This window comes from Pygocentrus nattereri, chromosome 26, assembly GCF_015220715.1.
Source record: "Pygocentrus nattereri isolate fPygNat1 chromosome 26, fPygNat1.pri, whole genome shotgun sequence".
NCBI classification, from domain to species: domain Eukaryota; kingdom Metazoa; phylum Chordata; class Actinopteri; order Characiformes; family Serrasalmidae; genus Pygocentrus; species Pygocentrus nattereri.
This window is the reverse complement of record NC_051236.1, coordinates 10,646,911-10,672,830: the sequence shown is the minus strand read 5'-3', so window position 1 is coordinate 10,672,830 and position 25,920 is coordinate 10,646,911. Positions and strand designations below refer to the sequence as shown.

Below are 25,920 nucleotides of genomic sequence, written 5' to 3'. Positions count from 1 at the left end.
CTACAGAAGCGCATTAGCTGGCTGAGGGTTTCTCGAGGGGCTCCAATTAGCCTTATTGACATGGAGCTAAAGATCTATGACACCTAATTACTGTTGTTTCTGTGCCTGAGAAATCGCTATTACAGAGTCATGGTAGGATTTATGTGCAACTATAAAGCCCTAATGAGGCTGCTGATGGCAAAGAGCGTCGACAAAAGTGCTTCACACAGACAAAAGAGCTCAGTCATTTCTGTCAAGTGCTGCTAGGCCTTTTCATAAGACTCTTTCATACTCCTGCTGGCTGACTATCTTCTTCCTTGTCAATGCCAAAAACTTATTAAAACTCTCTATTCACAGCACTGAGGTGTATAAAGCAAGAGAACATTGAAAAGACTTTTTTAATTTGCAGACTCCCTTGAAACTGAAACTTCTTTGAAAGCTTTGAAAAAAGTCAGTTATCATGACGCAAAGAATGATGGGAACTATGCGGTACACAAACAACTTTTTAGTTTTATTTCTTCTCATATGCTTAAATACAATGGATGTAGACCTGAAGTAAATAAATACATAAATAAATCTCAGCATAGTTCTTTAAGTCAAGCAGTTTAACACAACATGTACAATATATCCATGATCTGGAAACAATATGAGAAAGGAAAGAAGTGATTCAGAGAACTGGTATACTTAGCTTAAATTAAACAGAACTGTTTGGAACATTAACGTATCAACTGAGGAACCACAAGGCAGAACAGCAAAGTTCCACATAAGGACTACTCTATCCACAGAATTACACAGTTCGATCTTATCTTCGGAAAGTCGCCTTGAGCAAGCATGGACGGTGGCTTAAGTCAGCTATGTCTGAAACTAAAGTTCTAACAAGCATGCAATCTTATATCTATTTTTGTTATGTCTTTTTTGTTATAGATGGTACCCCAAAGCAGAAAACACCAAGTCTGAAGTCGCTGAAGCGAGTATTCCCTTCTTCCCACATATTTGTGTTATTACGGTTTTAGCTCTTCGGTTTTTCTAAATCTGTGAGCCGTTGCCACATCAAAGGCGCGGTAGCTTCAAAAGCTTCGCCACTGGCTTGTGCACGGAGCAGAGAAAGTCACTTTAATTTTCTATACATGCTAGAGAGATTAGAACCATGCCTGGTTACTGTTTTCTTTTCTTTTTTTAAATTTTCGTACAGATGGAAAGTTGAAGGAACACAAAAACGAAGCCATGGGGAACACGTGAGGAGGAGATTAGTACGCTTTTGCCTAGCTTGGATTGAGGCAAACACACGCAGGATTGGTTTCAGATTCCACTTTGTTTTTTTGTTAGTGGTTGCATACTGCATTTTTTTTTGGAGTTAATTGTTTGTCATGATCCACCAGGATGCTGAGAGAGAGAGAGAGAGAGAGAGAGAGAGAGATTAGGGATAGAAAATATGCATGTTAAAACAGATCGCATGGATTCATTTCCACTTTTCTAAAATGTCTAACATAACGGCTGTGACTGCAGCCTTAATGTAAACACGTCTTTCCCCCTTGGGGGCCAGAAAATTGATTCTGAAATGCATTTTTATGAGCAGGTCTAAAAAAGTCTATTAAAAGCACACATGCACACGCAAACACTCACGTACCAGGCATTAGCATGGTAGAGACGAGTTCAGGGTCCTCCAGCATGTCTATGATACAGCGCTGGAAAGTCTTACTGGCCTCAGACTGCAGGTAACTGAAATACAGCAAGAGACAGACAGACCTTATTATTTTCCCACCCTGACTTGTTAATTAGTGGTCTGGAACATCACTCGCCACACCTACATATCAGCCGAGGACCTGAGGAAGAAAACAGGTCTGTGTGTGTGTGTGTTATTTATTTTTTCTTTTTTTTGGTGGGGCAGTATCTCCTAGGAGATGAACCATCTGCTCTTCGGCAAAGTGTGTCTCTTAAGACTACTGAATCTGGCAGCACATGAAAACCACAAGGGAACACACACATTGACCTGCTTTCTTCCTAATGCTGAATTTACAGACACACAGTCTACATACGCTTTTGATTATCTGCACAAAGTCCACAGTTTCATTATTAGTTCAAGAGCTTTGACTGGAAGAGGCCTGACTGACATGTTAAACCAATCACTGACTGCTGCTGTTTGGGCTTAGTGGGCCTTAGTCGCCCACTAAGCATTTTCTAGGTACAAAAAAAGCCCGCTATACAGTCATATGCAAAAATTTGGGTGCCCCTGGTTGAATAACATACTTCTGCTGATTTTGTAAATGAAAGTATGTTAACACATCGTCTACAGAGAAACACACTTGTACACATTTTAATGCACAACTACTGATGATTTGGTGAATTTAACTTAGAAAAACAATAAAAATAAGTTTTATATAGGTTTTTACTTTTTTCCCATGCTTAACACAAAAGATAGAAATATATTTATCTACTTATTCATCCTGCAATAGTTTACCTCTACCCATACACACAGAACTTCTAAGGAGAGCTCTGAGTGCTTTTAAATGAGACACAATACAGTGTAGCCAATCAGAACAGAGCTAGCTTTTTTGTGAATTTTAAGACACAGGAACTAAACAGCTTGTTAAATTCTGAGGGATAAAGAGAGGTTGGAAAATGGCCATGTAAAAATGAATTATGGCCATTTTTTGCTGAATAAAACCACAGAATTGTTATAAGCGAACCTTAAGAGGAAAAATAAAATTTAAAAAAAATTAGCGCTTCAGCTTAGTTTCACTTAGAAAATCAGCCCTTATTGGCACTACAGTGTTTGAATTTGAAGCTCCAGCTGTGGTCAAAAGATGGGGGGGATCTGTAAAAGTGAGTTGCAAATAGAGCAGGCTATGTCACTTTCTACCTGTGTCCAAAGCCAAAATCAGACAAAAAAACTGTCTTCAGTGATCTGTGAATTTGTTGGTTACAACACTCTTTTACTACAAAAGCTTTAATGGACTGTGTCATAATGTGAAAGCAAGCATCTGCTTTAATGCATCCAGAAATCAAGGGTAAGACATAAATGGTACATATACATGTTCATGCCTGCTGTGGCAGTGTGCTTCGGTCCTGAATAGTCAGGATTAGGATTTTTAGCTGTGTTGTTTTTCCTCGTCTCGGCAGTGTTGCATATGGTTATGTGAATGTGTACACAGTCTTGCTACTGTTTTGTGTTTGGAAACTGTATACTACTGGTATATAATTTAGAGGTCTTTGGATGTGTAATGTTATTGCCCAAACAATACAGTTGTTAAGTGATTGCAGAGGGTCAGACATGCTTGAAATATCATTTCTCATATCCTCTCAGCAGATCTGTGAGGATGTCTCATTTATTAGGCAAGCAATTGCCTCAAACAAAATTCCTGAATATATTTCAAGCATGAGATGCCATTGAACTTTCTCCAATCCAAGTTTCTCAGCAGACAAACTAAGGTCGTCTGGAAGAGTTTACACGCTTCTCTGATTCAATCTTCCAACAGCGAGTGAAAGTGAAGCTTTCAGATCCTTGAAGATAACTGCTTAGCGTTCAATAGGCATCAGAAGGTCTTTGGGTGGGCCAAACGGGCTAACAGACACTCACAAGGGTTCTGTGTTATACAAGTACACTTTCGCAATTACACACATACCTCATCCAAGAAAGGCGATCTTGCCAGAACTCATATATTATGTAGCAACTCTTCTCAGGCAGCTTCTGGATGGACACGCTGTAAGAAAGGAGGGATGGTGGTGATGAGTTTCTAATCAGTGTCAAGCAGCTGCACCAAACACCAAAACATCAGTTTCTTCAATTTCTTCTTTTTCCCCTGTTGTGACAAGAAAATTTGCTTTCATTTGCTTTGGGCATTTATTTCCTGCTTGGTGATGCACCGCATCTGCTGATGATTTGAGCTTGTAGCATTCCCCTCTGGAGAACAAAAAGCTCATTAGATAAACCAATCATCACTTATAACTACATTTCACTTGGGAAATGAGCTAAGAAATCGACCTGAATATGGAAAAAGACTTCAACATTACAGCTTATAAGGGTAACTTTAAGTGGTGGGTGGGTTGTTAAAGGGGTACTTCAGTGAAATAAACATTCGGTCCCACTTTATATTACATGTCTCTAATAACTGTGTAGTTACATGTGAACAACATATGCAACAACAATGTAACTACCAATGATTTAGTCACTGTTAGAGATTACAGAAGTACACCTTATGTAATTAAATGTATATCAACCTTAGTTGACCTTAGTTACACAAGGGTAATTACATTACATTTAGCTAACATTTGTGTTGCTAGAACTGTGACACTGTAACCACTTTAAACCATTCTGTAATGTGACAGTACAGCAGACGTCCCCTTATCTTAAAATGTAACTTTTATGACATGAATTAAATGTGTTGCATTACCTCCGAAGCAATTACTGTGCCATTATTACACAGTAACTACATAATAACTACACAGGAACTGTCCACTTATTTAAAAGTGTAACTTTACACTACAGGAAAGTTCCTGTGTAGAAGATACACTTGTGTAAAAACATGAGGCAAACTGAAGTTGATACACATGTATAATTACATAGGCTGTACTTCTGTAATCCATCTGTAACAGTGGGTAAATCATCAGTAGTTGGTATTGCTGCATATGTTATTCATGTGTAACTACACAGTTATTAGAGGCACAATATAAAGTGGGACCAAACATTTGCAGTAGTTTTACACCTTAGCCCAAATGTAGACAATCAGCCAAGGCATGTTTGGTGTCAGCAATTTTGCACAAGACTAATGTAGATAAGTAAACACAGTGGAGCTAATGTACTAATGGAAGGTTTCCCCCACCTAGGCTGCATAAATCATCACACAATTGCCTCAACTACAATTCTTTTGTAAACATCAAGCTTCAAAATGGTTGGACTGTGTACTATTTTTAGCTATATGATGCATTTGTCAATTTTTAGGAAATTTTTGGGATTTTTGAGAGCATCAGAAAGCAGATAAGCAAGAATATTTTAGATGACATAACAACTCAGCACAGTTTGAGAAGTGTGTGATGAGTCAGGCATGTGGTCTGCACGATGCTAACTGGTGGGTTACAACCTTCTATATCTTATCAGCTACATTAATCTCCTAGCTCCAAATCTAAGACGGAAAACAATAACATGTCTTGGTTGACTGACTACATCTGGGATGAGAAAAAAAACTATATATATTTCATTCTTTGCCAAACTTTTCCTTTATCAAAGCTGAAAGCAGAGAATGATCTCCTTTATAGCTTTAGGTATGTTTGATTAATGTGTCTAATGTGTATCGAGGTTGCAGATGCTTGTTTAATGTATATTGTTGCTGCCCCAAAAAAAACAAAGTATCTCTAAAAGGGTAACTTTTCAGAAGAAGTCAAAAAATTGATTTTTAAGGAAAGTTAATGTACCATAAAAAGTCACAGCGTGGTGCAATGCACAATATGCAAAGTGGATTCACAGCAGCATAAGATTAATGTACGAACAAAACAAAAACACCTTTTCACATTTACTTCATGTTTTTAGCTTCTGCTGATAGTACATGCATACCTGCAACTAACTAGCCTCAGTGGCTAATGTCAGCTCATCAAATGTAATGTTAGGCTACATATAATAAACCAGGAGATACACTGTATAGTACAGAGCAGTAAATGAATGCCATACTGAGGGAGCGATTCAGTAATGAAATCCATTGTTAAATCTGTTTTAGGATGCTTTAAGGACAAGTTGCATACACTGACAATGTCCATGTCAGCCATAAACATAGTAATGTTTAATGCAAAACCTTTGGCCAGTTACTTCCCCTAAGATTTTAAGACCTTACTCACTCAAACAGTGACAAAATGGAAATTGATAAATAATTAAACATGTGCTAGAATCAAGAAAATAGGAAAGGTGACAGGTTAAAAAATAAAAACAAACTAAATGATAAATGAGGAAGTAATATAAACTTATTGTAATGTCCGGGAGTGATGATGAGGCAGACGCACGTGCAGAGAGAATATTTATTTATTTACACGGACAGATGGAGGGACATACATGACAAAAAGAAACACAGGATAAACACACAAGGTAGGCCGGAAGAACGACGTTAAACACCACAATACAAAACAAAGACCAAACAAAGACCAGCAAACTAACAGGGGAAAACACAGGGCTTAAATGCAAGGAAACAACAAGGGTTAACAATACACAGGTGGATAACACAGGTGAGCACAATCAAGGGCGGAGTCAAGAAACAAGGGGGCAGAAACAGGGAAGAATCAATACAAAGAAAGCACATGGACAAGACCAAAACAAAAAAGCACATGGAGGACTGGGAGGGGACAATTGTGACACTTTTTAATTTGTGTCACAATTGGCCTCTTTGTGACACAAAATTATTTTATTATCTTTGGAAGTTTGAAGACTTCAGTAAATAATAAGTTTCTTTTTACCTCGATCATTTCTTTTACTCAATCATGTTTTTGATTCTGCAACAGTCTCAACTGAGAAAGCATAATTGTTGGATAAGACGATCAATCGAAGAAGAAAAATAGTTGAGAAATAAATATAACACTAATATAAACAAATGCAATTTAATAATTTCCTTGTGAGTTTTCAAATTCAGGTTTTTTTGTACCATTTTTTAGTTAGTCTGTTTGCCTTTAATTTTGCTTATGCCACTTCATGCAAGGCCATGTAGTTACACAGCACAAGTGTGTAAAAATTCTTATATGTGTGTTAATTCTCACTGAAGGTTGTCGCTCTGGTTAGTCGTGGAATCAGCATAGCTTTTCAGGGTCTTCTGGAACTCTTCAAGATTGTCCTCTGTCACCGTCATCTGCCTCTGCACCAACAGAATGTTCTAGATGGAGGACAGATAGAGGAAAAAACACAGAGAAACAGTGAGGGCTGCTTATAAAAAAAAAGAAAGATGGAGAGAAGAGAGAGAATGTGTCTGAGTGAAGATAAATACATCTAAAGAACAAAGCCAGACTCCCTCAAAGCTTATTGATTAGATAAGTGAACCTGCATTCTCAGCTTTCTTATCTTGTCAGCATAGACAGTAGGCATGGCCAGGATCTAGAGCTATATATAAGTGATATGGTTGCAGTAGCTGTGCAGGAGATGGACACTCACTGATTTATATGTGCTGGCCAGAGGGTCTTCTTTCAGGGGCTCCAGCTTAGGACTCTGGTAACAAAAATGGGGTATTTAGAAATTATAATCTAGGCTTGAGACAATTGATGATAGTACCATGAATTGCTGCTTAGATCTATCATGATCGCCAATCAAGTCAAATGATTGTAACATCAGGAAACACACTGTTTGTCAAAGATGAAGAAAACAACAAGTTATCAATGTGAACAAAAGCGAAATTTACAAGCTTTTTGAACTCAGCTCCTCAGAAGACTTTGCTGATGTCCCTTATTCTTTATCACGTCATGTAATGTGACAGCACACTATTTCATGTACATTATTTTAAAACGTAAGGAAGGACAGGAAGGTAGATTACTAGATTTTATTTTAAATGAATATTTCAGTGTACTATTGTCAGTTGGCTATGGTCAGTTGGCTATGGTCAGTTGGCTATGGTGCACAATCAGATAATATTGCACACAGTTTGTCTGTAAGTGTTCTCCTTTAAGCCCAAAAAGCTACTGTGTTATTGAATGAATGCTTGTAGAATTGTTGGATACCAATATGTTAGATCTGTAGATGGGGCAGTCATGGGCTGGAGGTTAGGGAACCATCCTCGTGACCGGAAGGTCACCGGTTCGATCTCCAGAGCCAACAGCATATGACTGAGGTGTCCTTGAGCAAGACACATAAGCCCCAACTGCTCCCTGGGCGCTGTGGATTGGGCTGCCCACCGCTCCGGGCAACTGTGTGTGTGTGTGTGTGTGTGTGTGTGTGTGTTCACTAGAGTATATGTGGTGTTTCACTTCACGGATGGGTTAAATGTGGAGGTGAAATTTCCCCATTGTGGGACTAATAAGGGTCACTTAATCTTAATCTGAATCTTATGATGGACAAATTGGAGGATGGATGTATGGAAATTAAAAAGTGATAATAAGCAGGGAATCAGACACATTGATATAGTAAATTAGCAGAGGTATGCACAGTATGTATAGTGTAATGGATGATGTATGGATGGCTGGACGGACGGACAGATGGACAGACACAGACAGACAGACAGATGAATATGCAGAGTTGGTCACCTGGCACTCCAATTTGTCAATGAGCTGTTGCAGTCTGTTGATCTGAGAAGACCAATGATCATCTGTATCCACAGTGACACCTGGGAGATAATACACACCAGCACAGTGCAAAATATAACATCTTGAATGTAACCAATACATTACTGTAAGCAACAGATTACTGTAAGATTATAATAAGAATCTTCTGTTTATGTCTAGACATGTTTACTTACTTCAAGTAAAATGATCTCACTGCACTGACAGGAACTGAATTCCGTCAAGCATTATTTCTTGAAAGAAATGATTTTACTACACTGATAGAGTAGAAAAATCACTTCATACTATAAGATCACTGAAAGTAAGTAAACAAATATTTCTAAACAAATTAATTCTTATTATCTAAGAATAACACAAAACACTTATAATCTTATGATATTCTTACTTTTGGTAACAATTGCCTCTGTTCAAGACACGTTCACTTGCCAAGATGTTTTTTGTAGTGCACTCAAGAACAGACAAGCTTTTGTGCTCCTGCAGGTCCACAGAGAAATTGCTGCAGGCCTCTCAGTGGGAGGGAAGGACAGCTCTCCTCCCTCTGCTGTTTTCTTGTTTTCAGGCATTTCAGGCAAAGCTCCAGGTTCACTTTATACAGCTTTAATCTCAGTAAACTTTATTTGGATCCACTGCAGATGGTCAACATATCATTAAATTGCATTTAAGTAATTATCCTTTAATATCACCATGACTTTTTAACATATCAGTAACCTTAACATCAACCTAGAATGTAATCCTAATGCAAATCCTAAACTTCTAAGCCTAATTCATGATCTTAATTTGAATCAACTGAATTTTACCACTTAATTTTGCGTTTGTAGATCATATATAAATGCCTATCCAAAATAAAGAGGGATCCAAATCTTTAAAATGTTTAAACGGTTTAATTAGCCCACAAATCACTGCCTTCTTCCTGAATATGCTTTGTTGGCCAAAGGCATCTTACAGGGGCATTGTTCTTTGTACTGTGATACAATTATATGTTAACATTTACTGATTGACTACTGTACACCAGTCAGCAAAAACATTATAATTACTAAGCCTAATACGCTGATGGCCCTCTACATGCAACCAAAACACCTCACACTCGCCTGGGCATGGATGGACTCTACAAGACATCTGAAGGTGCTCTGTGATGTCTGGCACCAAGATGCTAGCAGAACCTTTAGGTTCTGTAATTTTCAAGATGGAGAGGCTGGGGACTGGACTTCTTGTTCCAGCACATCCCATGACTGCTCAATCACACAGATCTGGGGAATCTGGAGGTCAGGACCATACCCTGAGAACTCTTCTTCTTGTTTCTCAAACCATTCCAGAACACCAGAACAGGATAGTGGCTGCACTATCCTGCTGAAAGAGGCCACTGCCATTGTCAATTACCATAACAATGAAGGGATGTACCTGGTTAGAGTAGGAGGCACAAGGTAAAATTGACATCCACATGATTTCCTGGACCAAGGGTTTTCACAACAGAACACAGCCCAGAGCATCACACTCTCTCTACTGCCTTATTTCCTTCCCATAGTGCACCCTGGTGTCATCACTTCCCCAGGGCTCACATGGACTCAACAGACCTGGCAACCTTCTCCCATCACTGCAAGGTCCAGTCTGATACACGTGTGCTTATTGTAGGTGTTTTTGATGGGAGACAGGTTTAGTGTGGGCACGTTGACTATTCTGATGCTACAAAAGCAGCTTACAGAGGCAGTAAGCAACAGGTGCAATGTGTGTTATGACTCCTCCTGTAACCATCATTAAAAATTTCTGTGCTGTAGTAGACCTTCTGTTGGTTTAGAACAGATGGTATAACCTTCATTGCCGTTGTGCAATGTCCTGTCACTGGTTCATGGTATTTGCCTCCATGGACCCCTGCCCATAAGTGCTCACCACTGCTGACTAGGACCATCCCCACAATCTTTGCATGTGTGTCATGTATATTCATGTATGACCCAGTTGTCTGGCCATAACTGCTCGGCCCTTGTCAAAGTCACTGAGATTATCTCGCCTGCCCACTTCTCATGCATCCAACATGTCCACTACAAGAACCAAATGTTCATATACTGTCTATTATATCCCTGACCTTGACCTCTTGACTAGGCTGCTCTTACAAGATAAGCAACATTATTTTGGCTCACCAGTATATTTTTGGCTGCCTGAAAAAAAATGTGGTGTATTAGCACCAATTACAGGATCAAGTGTTTTTATATCAACCTTCATGAAATTTTACTGTTATAAATTTTGCTAGTGTGAATATAAAGTGTATGTGCATAGCAGATGCAATCAAGACTATAGCTCTTGAGACAAAGACTCAGCCACAACAGCCACAACCGCAAGCCCCTGACCCTGACCCTCAGCTTTCAAAGTGCTTTAACACTCAGGCTAATTTTATGCTGTCAAAGCGAGACCATGGCAGGGCTCATAACACAAGGCTAATGTTTCTTTGACAGTAATTGCGGCACTGATAACGACTGTCAGGATAGGCGAGAAGCAGACATCGCTGCAGAAACACATCAGCAGCCAAGATTTCAGCCTCCGCTAGTGTTTAAACAGTGGCACAGAACTAATTAGACGTGTGGATGGGTTTTACTGAAATTTCAGAAGACACTATGGTTAAGAATGAGACCAAGACCAAGGCTGCAGTTTCATAGTCAGGATAAAGAATGTGTGTTCATTAGGGGTGTAAACACATTAGTGCGTTGATTGCATTGAGTTGAAGGTGCTGACTGAAACTGCCTTGATTTTGGAAAGTTAAAATTAATTATAAACTTTAATTATTATTATAATGTTTAATAATGTACTGTATGTGTATACATTTTGGTCAAAATAAAATTCTCTGGCTACATTATTTCAAATCATAATAAAACCCTACGTCTCCAAAATGGTATAAAAGGAAGAAAAATGCTCTTAAAGGGCCCATATAATGGAAAAAGTCATTTTAAAAATAAAAAAGTTTGATGTAGCTTGTTAATGTTTCAAAACATACCATTCCTTCCCCAGTCCACACAGTCCTTATAGGAGTATATAAATAACATTGCTTTAAATTCATGCTTTTGTGGAGTCACAAATGCCAACATATTTACATATTTCCACTTATTCAGCCTGCATACATTTAGCTCCTTCCATCCAAGCTGATGTTCTAAGGAGTTGTTTCGGATTGGTTTTTAAATGAGGCAGCCAGCAACAAAAACAACTGAATTTTAAGGGATAAGGCGAGGTCTGAAAAGGGTCATAAAAATTAAAAAAGAATTTTGGTACACACTAATGTAATAAGTGGACTTAAAACAAACAAATAAATAAGAAAAAAACGAATTGATAAATAATAAGAAATAAAAAGATTTCTGAAACTGTAACTAAATAATAGTGAAATCTGAGACGCATGATGATGCATTAAATCATTTCCTAAAGAACCATAACCAAATCAAAAGTCAGACAACTGCGAGACACTAACTCCCCTAGTGTGCGCTGTTACCTGTAGTAAGAATGCCAGAGTACGGATCCGTAGGAGACAAGCACATGTTTTTCTGCACTCTGCGTCCGCATCTTCTGTTATTCTTCTGTACAGAGAGATGCTCTGGAATCTTCACCTCAGCCCTGAAGAGAGAAAGACAGAGAGAGAGGGAAGGATGGAGGGAGATGAAGGAGGGAGGAAGAATGACAGAAAGTGGAAAAACAAAGGATTCCATCAGTCCCAATAGTTAAAAGCATTATATTACTCTTTATAACTGTCAGAGGCTTGCATTCAGCTGCTTTGGTGATGCTGACACGTCAAAAATCGAGAAAGGAAACACTCAATCAACATCCATCCATCCATCCATCCATCCATCCATTCTTCTAAGCCGCTTCTCCATCAGGGTTGCGGGGGTGTGCTGGAGCCTATGCCAGCAGTCTTCGGGCGGAAGGCAGGATACACCCTGGACAGGTTGCCAATCCATCGCAGGGCAGACAGACAGACACAGACAGTCACTCACACTCACAACCAGGGGTAATTTAGCATGTCCAATTGGCCTGACTGCATGTCTTTGGACATGCGGAAGGAAACCGGAGAATCAACAACAATTAAACAAAATTAAGATGAAATTGGTAGAAGATATTAAAACGACGGTGGGTGCAAGATGGATGTGGTAGCCTAGAAACTGCTTAAGAAGAGAGAAAATAAAATATTTGAGTCACGGTCAGCGGCAAAGAAACAGACACCTACACAAAAGGGACGCTGAGATTCGTTAAGAATTTCCCAGAGAGTAACGGGTTTCATTTCAAGAGTTTGTAGTGCATGAAAGAAAAGCTGTTTCCATCGCTTTAAGTTCTTAAAGCTGACCTCACATCCCCCTTTAAAGACACTAATTGCTGTATTAGGCTAGAGGAATAGAAAGCAGTCCTGCCGGTGCTGACTTTAGTGAGTGTGAGTGTATGTATGTGTGTGTTTCTCACGGTGCAGGGCTGCTCTGCTCCTCCACCGCCTCCATGGCACACTGCAGAGACATTTGAAGAGACAGCAGCTGGCTGGATGTCTCCCTCAACATGAAGCGCGTCACAAACTGCCCCAACACGGATGAACCCTGGTACTCCTACAGAGAGAGGGAGAGATTTATGATATGCCAGAGCATCACAAACTCCTCACTATTACCTCTTTATCCTCATCAGCCCCCTTACCATTGTCACCGATATTAATTCGTCTACCAATTTATTCTTCTCAATATTCATTCTTTATAGTAAGACCACAAGTAAACCTACTAAATATGTCTGGCTATATACAGTTAAACCCTAATAAGCAACAATGTATTTGGAACAGTCATGCCAATAAATCTATCTGAACAGAAATTAGTCAAAATGAGGACAGTGAAGACAAAACTGTTAGGGAAGTTTCAGTACTCTTCTCTTATTTCCTCACTAAATTCTACTAAATGTATCAACAGAGCATCAAAGTAACAGAGCAGCCTTTCTCTACTGCTTATACAGTTAACTGTGTTTGTTTGTTCCTTACCCCTCATGCTCTGTAACTCTGTAACTGCAGTGGGAATCTGTATAGAGTTCAGTCGGAAAGGGGCACAATTATACAGTTTTGCCCTGTATTCCAGAACACTGAATACATTGCATTACATGTAAATCCATACTGGGTGAACTATATAGTCACCAGTGTAATCAATACATAGTCTCTGGATTTTATGGGACCATACATAATTGGACAATTAGCTGCTTGGATGATTCTTGGCCAGGTGAATATCGTATCATCATTAGTTCATGCAAATGAGCTACAGAAGGTCCAGATTTAATTCCAGTTGACATCATACATGGCTCTCATCTTTCAGCACTTCATATGTAAATCATACTGTGTTTTGTACTTCTTGTTAGATGCTAACTGCATTTCACTGGCTTTGTACCTGGACTCTGCACTATGACAATAAAATCGAATGTAATCTAATCCAATCTAATCTCTGTTAATGTCTTGACATGAGTAAAAGCAAACAATTTAGCAAATCTCACAAGATTACAGAAGTGGGTGACCAAAGAACACAATCTTAAAGAAAGAGTGCTGAACAGATGAGGATCACTCTTGAGGACAGAGGCATGGATGTGCTGAAGGCCACCAGAAGAAGTAGAATACACCAGCCTGCTATAAATAAGAGTACTGGACAACCTAAATCTTGAAACCTATGTGGTTTCAAGATTTCAAGATGCAAACAAAGGCTTATAAACAGAAAAGGATAGTTATACTGAGTCCCTAGTGTGCCTAATAGGCTAGCAGAGGTCTGGACAGATGAGGCATAGATTAACCTGCACCAGTGTGATGGAATGAGAAAAGTGTGGAGAAATACATCGTGATCCAAAGCAAACAACCTCATCTGTGAAGCATGATGGAATAGGCATGTATGGCTGCCAAGGAAATGACTCACTTGATTTTATTGATGATTTGACGGCCAAAGCCAACAGCAGGGTGAATTCTAAAGTAAACAGCAGCATCTGACCCAACCACATGCCTCAAAACTCAGTGAAAAGCACCTCACCTTGCAGCAGGACAGTGACATGCTACTAAAGCAACTATAGACGATTCTGAAATGTGGAGCGAAATTTGACTGGATCTGTTGGTTACGCAATCTGAACTCCACTGAACATGCATATCACTTACTGAAGACAGAGTCAGGCTGAAAAGCCACAAAATAAGCATAAAACAGAATATGAATGTATTACAGGCCTGGCAGAGCTTGGTGTGGTCTTTGGTTACCGACTTTAGGCAGTCATTGATGATAAAGGATTTGTTGTTTAAGATTACAAGATGATGTCCATTTGTCCTTGAAAAGGATGGACATTGTCTAGAATCACAGAGATATCTATACGATCACACAATATAGATGCAAATATCCTGCCTATTTTTGGGGTCCCTCAGTTTCTGCACTATCCATTTTTGTTCTTTAATAACATTGATGGAAGGTATTTCGATGGAAAGTGTATGATGTATTACAAAACAGAGAAGGTCCTTTGAAGATAAGCAGCAAATCAGCACAAGTGTTTTATTGTGTTTAAAAGCTACTTTTTATTGTGGCAGTTCTACATGATTTTTTCTTTTATGAAGAAGTGGTGCTGTCTGATTTATCTTAGCAGTTTTGCCCACTTGCAGCTGAGCACAGAGTCCTAGTTAATCTGATAACAGAGTTATGGGGAAAGATATTTTATTTGATTATATTAATCAAAAAGTACATTTTCCATTCCGCTGGTGGAATGGCCACCGTGGGTGGGAGGATGGGGGGCTGCAAAAAGGGACTACCCTTACAGTTGTTCAACGTCCTCACTGTCATGTCTTCCCCACTCTGGGAAGACTTGACCTGGACTCTCCCTGGCTCTGCCCACTGTCCTCCTCTCCCACCCACCTGCAGCTCATTTCAAGGACATTAAGACGGCGAATTAAACTCCTTAGTTTTCACTGAGGGATTGTGAAATTTCTGTGTTCCTAACCTGCTTCTGAGCTTGTCTCTCGTGTTAGAGCTTTCCCTGTTTTTTTACCCCTGCTATTCTCTTTGGTTTTTCGAACATGGATCTGCCTCTAATTTTGCCTACCTGTGTTTTGACCTCTGCCTGCTTTGACTAAGAGTACTGCAAAGTCCTTATTAAAGCTACTTCGCATTTGCAACCTGCCTCTGCCCTCTATGTTACACTCATAGTCATTCGAGATTCTTTTCAGAGCCATAACAACAACTATTGGGCTCTTGTCCAATTAATGGATTTGAGCATCACATTCGTACACTACAGTTTCACATTCTTACATGCAAATGCAACCAAGCAAACAGCAAGTATGATGTATAACGCAATTTATCCTCTAAGCTAAAGGCAAATATTTAACATCCTTTCCTTAATCCACATTATCACTATTTCTGTTTCTCTTTTCTAGTGCCACAACGTTGTGGGAAGAGAAGACACGCATGTCACATTGCAGCAACCCAAAGACTGTATAGGATTAAGAGCTTAATACTAAACAAAATCTAGCCAAACTCTGTTGAACATACATGCAGCACATTTGTGTCAGCAGTTGAGGAAATTGCTTTCGTTTTATTCTTTTAGGCGAAATCCTCTTGTAATCAATCAAGAGCTTAGTACCTCTGGGATCTGTGACTAATAAATGATATGATCACACTCCCCTACTGCACTCTCAGGAAGCTATCTTGTTGAGCAAAAACTTACAATGAAGTCTTATTAAGTCCTTCAGCATCTAATAGATGCACAACCTCAGCATGACAAATGAGGTCGAACAAGTTTCTTGATCAGTCAGTACACTGCAGTCCCACTGCTGTCAGATTGCACCATCTGAAGTGACATTTCCTGTGAGCGTGTATGTGTATGTGTGTGTTTGTGTGTGTGTGTGTGTGTGTGTGTGTGTGTGTGTGAGAGAGAGAGAGAGAGAGAGAGAGTGAGAATATGTGCCCACAAGTATGTGTCTAAAATGTGAGTCTGTTAGGCCTGTTCTGGTCACAGAATCCCATTATTTGGGTAGCTATGTGGAAAATAACCACAGTAAACAGCTAAACCAGGTGGTGATATGGATGGAGTTACCTTTTATTTGACAATGATGAAGCTCCATCTCTCACTCTATTACAGTGTTTGCTCCTGTGTCCACCAAAGGAACCATTTAAAAATTACCTGAAGAAAAAGTGTTGCTTTATCTCTGATGTACTTAAAATGATATCACCATTACAAACACTATTACTATTACTACTGCAAGCAATATTTTCCTTCAGGTAATTTTGAGACGGGCTCTAACTCCAAAGTGGATGGAGGAGCCCGCAAATTGATAGCGTGTGAGCCGAAATGTAATCTTGATCAAATAAAAGTAAATACAGTTCAGCAAAAGCTGTGGTCAAAGTGTACCACCACCTTTAATTTGGCCACAAAATTGTAATTAACCTAGTCAAAAAAAACAGAATTGCAAATGTTACACAAAGTTTTCAATTCAATGTTGTGGCAAATTCTAAAGTGCTTGGCTTAGACAGATTGAATGAGAACTGATGCATGACAGTGTTTCTCCTTAGAAGCGAAGCTGTTTCGTCTGGTGTCTGAAACCTGACACTGAGGATGTGCTATAATGTACATTGTACCATAAACGGCTTTTACAAAGCATGATATCTGAGCCATTCAACCAGCTCAGCTCACTGTGCAAGAATTTTAGTAGGTGTGCACGACATAAATCAATATATGAACAGTGTCTGGTTCTTTGGACTAAAGTGCTGTTTACCATCGGAGTTCCACCATTAAGGACCCATATTATGCAACTCCAATGTTTTTTTTGCTTTTTAGAAATATGACAGTTTGAGAAAGTATGTAAATATGGTCAAAATTTTTTAAAATTTCATTCACTCACCAGTCCATATAAGGCAACTTAGCTGCAAAATGCACTGCTTTTGTTATGTCATGAAAAACAGTGCACTGACATTTATTTGCTTATTCAGCCAACACCAGCTTACTCCCACCCATTCCCACCAAAGTTATAAGGACAGGATTGCTTTCTAAATGAGGCTTGATACAGGGCAGCCAATCAGAACAGAGCTCATTTACATATATCAGTCTCTCACAAAAACAGCCTGTGGCAGTAAAGGATATGCCCTTTAAATGTTCGATTTAGTCTAGAATTAGGCTTAATCTGAGTCTGGAACACTAACCAATTGTTAAATAACTACTATACAACTAATATTTGATATATAATATATTAAACTAGATAGTTATAGTTATAAGAGTGAGGATTTGAAGCATGGGCCCAGAAGTTGGAAGTGAAAAAAGTTGGTTTTATCTGAGTATTTCTAACACCACTGCAAAACTCTTCTCCGACACTGTTCAGATGTCTTTCACTGACTGACAACTGATGCACGACTCGTTTCCACTGCATGTCAGTTTAAAATGCCATCTTCCTTCAGCTGGAGATATTCAGCCTCAAATATGGGCCACATTTCCATTTGCACCATCTCTGTAAATAATTTATTCATCCCGCATCTTTGGTTTTCAGGTTTTGAGAAAAGAACTAAGTGTGTCAGTTAAAAACAACATTTTCAAATATGCATGACCTTTACAGAACATCACTCAATGTCCTGTGTAGTAGTGTTACAGACCTCATAATTAACACTCATAAAAGAGCCTTGTCCTGGTTCTTTATTCTTTCAAGTCAGGCAATGCCTCAGCTACGTCGCAGTCATTGACTAACTGTGCCCATTTCATTTTGCTACTCTGCCAAAATCTACAGGGTAAGAGCTTTCTGCTGCAGCAGCAAAACATCTGCAGCAGGGGATGATGGACATCAGCATAATTTGTTTTCCTGCAAAAATTTGCCCATGCACGATTCTAATGTAAATGAGTGTAATTATGTGCAATTTAAAACCATCTCTGCTGGTTCACCTGCCAATAAGGTAAGCAGCAGCACAACAATTGAATAATTGCAGGTGCCATCGCAGTTTAGAAGACAGAACATTTAGGCAGAATATTATATCTTTAAATTCCCAAATTACAATTTAAATAATAAGCAAGCATATAACCAGATGTCCTTCTGCTCGAGATGAGTAGCGGATCTACACTGAGGCATTGATCTGAAGGTCTAACTGTCAAAACAATGATTAGCACACTCAGTTACAGAACACAGAAGAGCTGCCAGCTATCATAAAGATCGAAACCATGAATACGTGTAATAAATCTCTTTTGTGGTTCTTATTGAGAAGGCTGCACAAAGAGAGATGTATGGGGTGGTAGATGGTTGGATGGATGGATGGATGGATGGATGAAAGGATGGATAAGAGCATGTAATGTATCCCTCCATCTATTTGTCCATCTATTCATTGTGTGTAGATGTGTGAATGGAAAGACAAATTAATGAATGGGTGGTTGGACTGACAAGTAAATCCATCTATTCACCACTCACTCATTCATCTGTCTTGTGGATACATGGGTGTGTAGATGTATAAATGGATAGATAGATGAATGGAAGGATGGAGGGAGGGATGAATGGATAAGGAGATGGATAGATTGATTAGTGAATAGATGGGTAATCCTTCCATCCATCCATCCTTCCACCAATCCATCCATTCATCTGTCTTGTGGATGGGTAATCCATTCATCTGTCCATCTGCTTAACCACCTATCAATCCATCCATCCATTCACCCCCGCATGAATGAATGGATAAGCAGATGGATGAATGGACAGATGTACAGACAGATGTACTGATTAGTAAATATATATGGGTGAATATGCAGATAGGGTATTCCATGCATCCATCCGTTCATTCGTTCATCTGTTCATCCATCCATCCATCCATCTTCTTATCCACCTGTTTATCCACCTCCCACTCAATAATATGTTTTGGATACACTGGTTGATAAATATGTGAATAGACAGAAAAATAATGGATTGATGATGGGTGAATAAGCAAATCTATGAATATATGGATGGATGGATGGGTAAAAGAATGATGGACGCAGGAATGAATGGACAGATGCGTAGATAAGTAAATCGTTGATGAATATGCACAAATAGATGAATGCACAGATGGAGAGGTGCATATACAGGATTAGATAAAGTATCAATCAATCAACCTTTATTTTGACTTGGAAGTACATTGAGGGCAACCCTCATTTTCAATGTAGCTGAGCATTTACAAAAACAGGGGTAGGCATGAAAATAATATCTATATTTAAACATTTTAAATTAAAAGTAAATTTAAAAATAACAGTGAAAAAAGATATAAATAGATAAAAATAATAATAAAAATAAAACTTGAGGTTTAAGATCGGAAGAAGATAAGAGATTAATAAAATAAAATAAATAAATAATTTTTAAAAATTACATGTAAAAAATGTTAAAAAAGTATGGATGCTAAGACAGATTTACATTTAATGTTATATTTCTTAAGATCAATCCCCAAAGACTAAACTCCTCAGCAGTGAAGAATATTTCAGTGCACAATCACCCCAGCTGCACTTTCACATCCAGCCTGCCACATCAGGCGAGCTGTTTTACATGGACTTTATCTAAGCCAACAACAAACTCACTGAACAAAAGCAGTTCAAAAATTCCCCTCACACGCACAGAACTGCAGTCTTTCCTCCTGAGGCCTGTCCTAATGTGCTGACAAAGCACTACAGATGCACAGGCCTGCGCCTCAACGCCACAGTTCCACCTAGAGTGATGTTCCGCTTCTCCAAACAAAACCCAGCTTGCATCAGTACACCAGCACTTCAACATGCTAATTCATGCAAGCAGACAGGCTTGAATCTACACAGAGTGATGTTTATTGCTTAAAACAGCCGGTATATTCAGCCCAATGAAAGTTTCCATCTGTGGAGGAGGTTCTGCCTTTCTTCACAACAGAATCACAGCTCCTTGGTTTTGTGGTAGTGGCTGCATATTTTTGCACTGAATTCTAACGAGACTCCAGAACCATCTTCATTTACGCAAATGCATGTTTTGAGGGCTTCTGTTGTTATCTCACCTCTTTAGTTTTGTCCATTGCTTTCAGGATGGCAACATTGAGCTTCTCTAGAGCTGAGAGAACGTTCAAATACTCCCCGAGATGCTGAGAAAAGTAATCTAAAAGGAAGGAACAGGACGAGAGAACAAAAGAGAGAGAGAACGAGAGGTGGGACAGTACGGAATGGACACATCAGCACAGAAAAGTTGCAGTTTTTAGCTGAAAAACAGCACCTAGTAGAAAAAAAACTCTCACCCACTATAACACACACCCAGCTCTGGAGGAAAATTTGGCCAAAATTCAAAGATTGACTGAGAACTGCACTTAAACAAATGAGAATATTCCTCTCCGGCTTGATGTCAATTTTGACGTATGGCCAAATGAATTGAATGAAGCCAATGAAGCCAATTTATTTTCAGACTGGAGGTTTACTTTCGCCAGGCCACATCATACCGTTTAATTCCCTTCTTTTAACATTAGAAATGTGAACATTGTATTAACCTTTTTATAATGTTTGGTGAATTGTCACTATTTGAATATTTGAATCGCAAAACATCACAAGAAACAGTATTCTATTACAGGAATTAGAGGCTTCACAAGGTAAACAGAAGGGAATTATTCACACCCACCTGAGAGCTTGTCTATATCAAGGTTGCTAGAAAGGAAGGAAAGGAAAAGCAGAAAATGAAAGGAGGGAAAAAAGGTAATTGAATTTGAGCAGATTCAATGATTAGAAAAGGAGCTGTTATTGCTGAAGAGATTGTCTCCTGAAAATGTTACCAGAACCCTAAAAAACTCATTCCTGAACGCATTTCCCAATTCATGTTCTTTCATTTTGCATTTCTGGTTGGGGGTGGGGCAGGTTTATAATTACATACATAATAACCTATCAAGATAATGATCACATAATAGACATCTTTTTCTTTATTAAAGACAGTCATTAGAACTGTCAACTGAAAAATAAATATATAGTCAGGCTGGCCCTCTTAGCAGCTTCCATTCATTTATCTGCATATTTAAACAGACCCCAGTTCACAAAGCTAACAATGCAAATGCACTTAGATTTTTAATTATGCTCTGGTGCAATCTAAACTGTGCCAGTCCCCCTAATGTGTGTGAACTGTCGCGTCAAATCTCAGCTGAAAGCAAAATGCATCTGGAGCATTGGAGTTTGGGCTAAATAACTGCACGGACTTGCCTGGAGGCATTAATGGACTTTTAATAGATATGAGAGTCAGAGGGCTAAATTAAAAGCAGAAATGGATCTGGTTAATGACTTAAATAATTGAAGAGCACACACAAGCTGTGTCCAAACAGGCACACTAGCACAAAACCACACTGCAAAATGGCATCTCAGTTTGACCTTGATCGGCCAAGGTGATGGGGATTTGTCATTGACTGACAGCTCCGGCGGGAAGACTGTAAGCTTTCTCTATTCATAATGTACAACACCTGGATGAAAGGGTAAAGAGAGGATGAGAGGCTAACATCCTGTCTTTACTAGGTGACAAAGTCAAATTTGAAGTTATGGCTGTTTAAATTGCTCAAATGTGCATGTAGATCAGGTTCACATGTGAAACATCTTTATCGATTTTGTCCATTTACATATTGCTGCTCTGGGAACAAAACCTTATATCCCCATTTTGGTCATTTTTCAGTTTTTGACATAATTTGAAAATGCCTGCTGCCCTTTATATTGTCTGTAAATGTCATGATGAATGGATGAAAAGATATGGCCAAAAAATCTGGTTCCATTGACCCACATTAAAAGTAAAGTATGTTTTTTCTTTCTCCTGTGAAGTTATGATTTTGGAGATGCAAGGCTTTGTTCTGACAGCAGCGATACGTACGTCCCATAGTATATCTGTTGGTCAGGAATGTTGGTAGATATTGAGGTTAGGGATGCCCAGTGATATCAGAATCGTATAAGTATTGGCAGCACTACACAGACATTTAGATAAAATCGATATTTCAAAATGATTTTGGACAGGCTTCTGACAGAGGTGAACACGTCTGGCTTTTCTGGGTCATATTTTTTGATCCTTTGAGATGTTTGTAACAACCATACTATATAGATCTCAATGATATAAAGCAATACAGCTTTCTGCACAAGGACTTATTTCATTTTTTGAGAGTTAAGAGCTCAATTTTCCATGTTTCATGTGATTGGCCGTTGGATAACCTGGATAAACCTTGTCTAAGCTGACAAGGCTGGCTTTGTGAAATACGGCAGTAGCAAATTTGAACACAAAATATAGTTAAAATGACAAAAGCATGTTAAATGCACCCTTAAGCATGTGAAAAGTCTAGCCTTTAAAAACAATTACAAATTCAATTAAAAATAATAATTTACAGAAACCAAGGAAAAAAGCTAAGAAGTCTGAACCCCCCCACCCATATTGTTTATATGATTTGTGATTTTATTTGAGCTCTTTATTTAATTAACTTTGACGGTTTACCTCATGCTACTCTGTATTGGAAAATAGCTCATGGTGTTTCCATTAACATGTTTTTAGACCAAATGAGAAATTAGAATTATATAAGACAATTCACAGTAATCATATCAGTCAATAAAACATTATGTAAATAAAACTATTAGTGTCTAACTATTTAACCGGGAGGGTGGCACGGTGGCGTGGTGGGTAGGGCTGTCGCCTCACAGCGAGTAAGGCCTGGGTTCGATTCCCTGGCCAGGTGACCGGGGTCCTCTCTGTGTGGAGTTTGCATGTTCTCCCTGTGTCTGTGTGGGTTTCCTCCGCGTTCTCCGGTTTCCTCCGACAGTCCAAAGACATGCTAAATTGCCGTGAGTGTCTGTGTCTGTCTGTCTGCCCTGCGATGGACTGGCGACCTGTCCAGGGTGTATCCTGCCTTCCGCCCAAAGACTACTGGGATAGGCTCCAGCAGCTCCAGGCGACCCTGACGGAGAAGCGGCTTAGAAAATGGATGGATGGATATTTAGCTGGTGTCTAATTCTACATATTGGTGTTAAACGCTTAACTGCATCAAATTATATTGGCCACAAAACATACATTTATATTAGTCAGGCTGTAAGGTAGAGGCAATGATTTGTAATCAAACGCTTCTATTTCAGGAAGCAAGGAAGAATAAAGCTGTTCCAGCCCTAAAGTCTGGTGCAGGGGAGGAACATTAACCAGCCTGAATAATGCACCAACCTCTGTACATCTACAGTCTGGATTAATGTTTTAATGAGGATGGGGGAGTTGGGCTGCTGTTGTGGAGAGACTCAGATGCTTGCTGTGCATGGAACAGGTCTCTATTCCAGGACTATGGATCTCTAATTTACTGTAGGCTTTTGAATACAGTAATTACTGAGAGATTGGTCTCCCTGATTGCAGATTGTGCTACCTTTTAGAAAGAGCCTGTGAAGTGTTTTGAGACGCAGAGGGAAAATTTTAAAATTCAAACCCGTTCCCATGCGCCAATACGGTCCTGCAGTGCAGCGCTTTTGTGAAGCTTGAAATGGAGTCGCTCCTTTATTCTGTCGACACCAAGGCCTCCAGCTAAAGAAATTTCTTTTCCTTGAATCATGCATCTCGTCTCTGCCATTGCCTTGATCTTTTTCCATGTTCACTTTCAACTGTTTTTTTATTTATTTATTTGCTCATGCTTCTAAAAGCAAGCCATGCCGCATGTTGCTGTGAACAGCAATTAAGAGGAACCAGGTGGATGCCTCCAAAAGCCTGGGCATTGAAGCCTATACAGAAAGCCCTGAGATGTAAAATCAATGGGAGAGGGTACATACTTTGCCTGTCGGCCATCAATGGAGTAAAACAGCTCCTGAAGCTCATCAGTCGTGAGAATCCCATCAGCAAAGTATGCTTTGAACTCCTCAAAAGAGAGCTTGCCATCATCTACAATAAAAGAGGGAAAGGGTCTGGTATTAGTTTAATACAGCCAACACATTTAAAGCACCAGCTTGCATTTTTCTGCCTTTTTATTTCACTTATTGTTTTTTTTGTAGTTTATTAAACTATTAAAAAGGGTTTATTAAACTAAAAACATGAAACAAACCTAAACACAGTATTTTCTGTTCATTTTAGTGCACAATTTATTTGAGTTTCATACATTAAAAAAATAAAACATTAAATGCAAAATGTGCCATAACTTTTGCACATGTTTATTTCTTTTTTCCAGTATGTTAAATTTTGCAAATACAAAGTCATTCTGCATTAAAATGTGCAGAAGTGTGTTCTCTGTACAGGATGTGCAATCGTCTCTTTTAGACCAGAGCCCACTTTTTTGCATATCACTGCTGTCGGAACAAGACCTCATAACTCCATTTTTGTCATTTTTTAGCATAATTTGAAACATGTTGCCCTTTACACTGTGTACAGTAAGTTTCATGATGAATGAACCAAAAGAAACAGCCCAAAATTACTTGGAAAACATTTCTGGTTCCATTGACTTACATTAAAGGTAAAGTATGTTTTTTCCATCTCCTGTAAAGTTTCTTTTTTGGAGATATGAGGTTTTGTTCCAACAGCAGTGATATGACTGCATGCAACTGTGTCCGTTTTCATAGCATCACAACAACAATTCATTCAAAACCTTGTTTTGCAGTTTGGTTGACTATATAGCCTATATGAACCAGGGGGTGAACAGTATTTTGAAATTCTTGAACTGCATCTAACTGATTTAACATCATTCATGAGGTATTCTGCACCCATGAAAGGCTGCACGGGATGAATACTGATTGCTTAATGTACTGTCCTAGACACAATGTTACAAAACACTTTGCTTTTGCCATGACTTAGACACCAGAAGGCAGCTTTAGATGTTATTACACAGGTCACCAGTGTTGACAGACTCCTAGTACCAAGACTTACCTTGTTAGGCGATGAATCAATATTACAAAACAAAAATGGGGAAAACTTTAGATTTATTAAGACAGTACTCCTCACTGCCAAAAGAAATGCATCACTACTCTGTGTAAATCATCTAAGCCCACAAGCCTTTCTACAAGGATAAAAAAGTATCCTCCTCCATTCCTCCTAAGAAAATACTCTTTAATTTAAAGCAAACAACAAAATCGGATTATGAAACATCAGGACGGTTTTCTGTCCCATTTAAAACCCACAGCACTCTGGACATCATACCTATATGACACACTCAGTAACAACTGGTGACTGTATTTGTAGTCAGCCTTAATCTGTACACCAACCTACATTCTGTTTGTTTGTTTTCAGTCTTATTGTATAAGCTGCCTGAGTAAGGATGAAAGGGTGGTGTGGGTGGGTTAGAGAGCTTTTATATTGTATCTGCAAATTCTCTGATAGCACTTAAACACACTCCGGAACCCTCAGAGCCTTATAGGCCTTATGATTTCTGTAAAATAAAAAAAAAAGAATCAACAGATCTGTTGGAAGTATTGGAGTAATTCTTTTATTTCATCTTTAAGTTTTGGCTGGAAACAAAAGGGTGAAATCCTTAAAACATCCAACAGAAAATGATCCAACTTTTATCTTCTGCTTTATGTAGGTAGTTACAGGCAGGGGTTGAATTGGTGCAGAACACACAAGATCACAATATTTATGTGAAAATCGCATATAGTTGATCCTCTGGTCTAAAGTGTGTGCGTGAAGCAAAGTGTCATATCAAGTTCAGCCAATAAAAAGTCATGCTGCTGCAGCAGGGCTGTCCGCCCAGTCTCCACTGTACCAATTGTCAGTACGCCACACATTTGGAATGTAAAGCAGCCAAGAATCTGCACAATCTGTAATAAATGAGGTGTTTTCCTTTCTAACTTTCTTCA

The 25,920-nt window shown here is 38.9% G+C and overlaps 1 protein-coding gene across 1 annotated transcript in view; it reads right to left on the bottom strand.

The window, feature by feature from the left end:
• Positions 1 to 464: 464 nt before the first annotated feature.
• Positions 465 to 25,920, bottom strand: part of necab3 (N-terminal EF-hand calcium binding protein 3) — a 51,511-nt gene continuing 26,055 nt past the window's right edge. The window contains exons 3-13 of the mRNA XM_017705244.2: positions 23,911 to 24,019; positions 20,777 to 20,802; positions 20,169 to 20,266; positions 12,643 to 12,779; positions 11,684 to 11,805; positions 8,182 to 8,261; positions 7,100 to 7,153; positions 6,712 to 6,824; positions 3,603 to 3,680; positions 1,607 to 1,698; positions 465 to 1,362 (exon numbers count right to left, since the gene is read on the bottom strand). Coding sequence (XP_017560733.1) covers positions 1,334 to 1,362; positions 1,607 to 1,698; positions 3,603 to 3,680; positions 6,712 to 6,824; positions 7,100 to 7,153; positions 8,182 to 8,261; positions 11,684 to 11,805; positions 12,643 to 12,779; positions 20,169 to 20,266; positions 20,777 to 20,802; positions 23,911 to 24,019 — 938 coding nt within the window. The 3' untranslated portion in view covers positions 465 to 1,333. The remainder of the gene's footprint in view (positions 1,363 to 1,606; positions 1,699 to 3,602; positions 3,681 to 6,711; positions 6,825 to 7,099; positions 7,154 to 8,181; positions 8,262 to 11,683; positions 11,806 to 12,642; positions 12,780 to 20,168; positions 20,267 to 20,776; positions 20,803 to 23,910; positions 24,020 to 25,920) is intronic.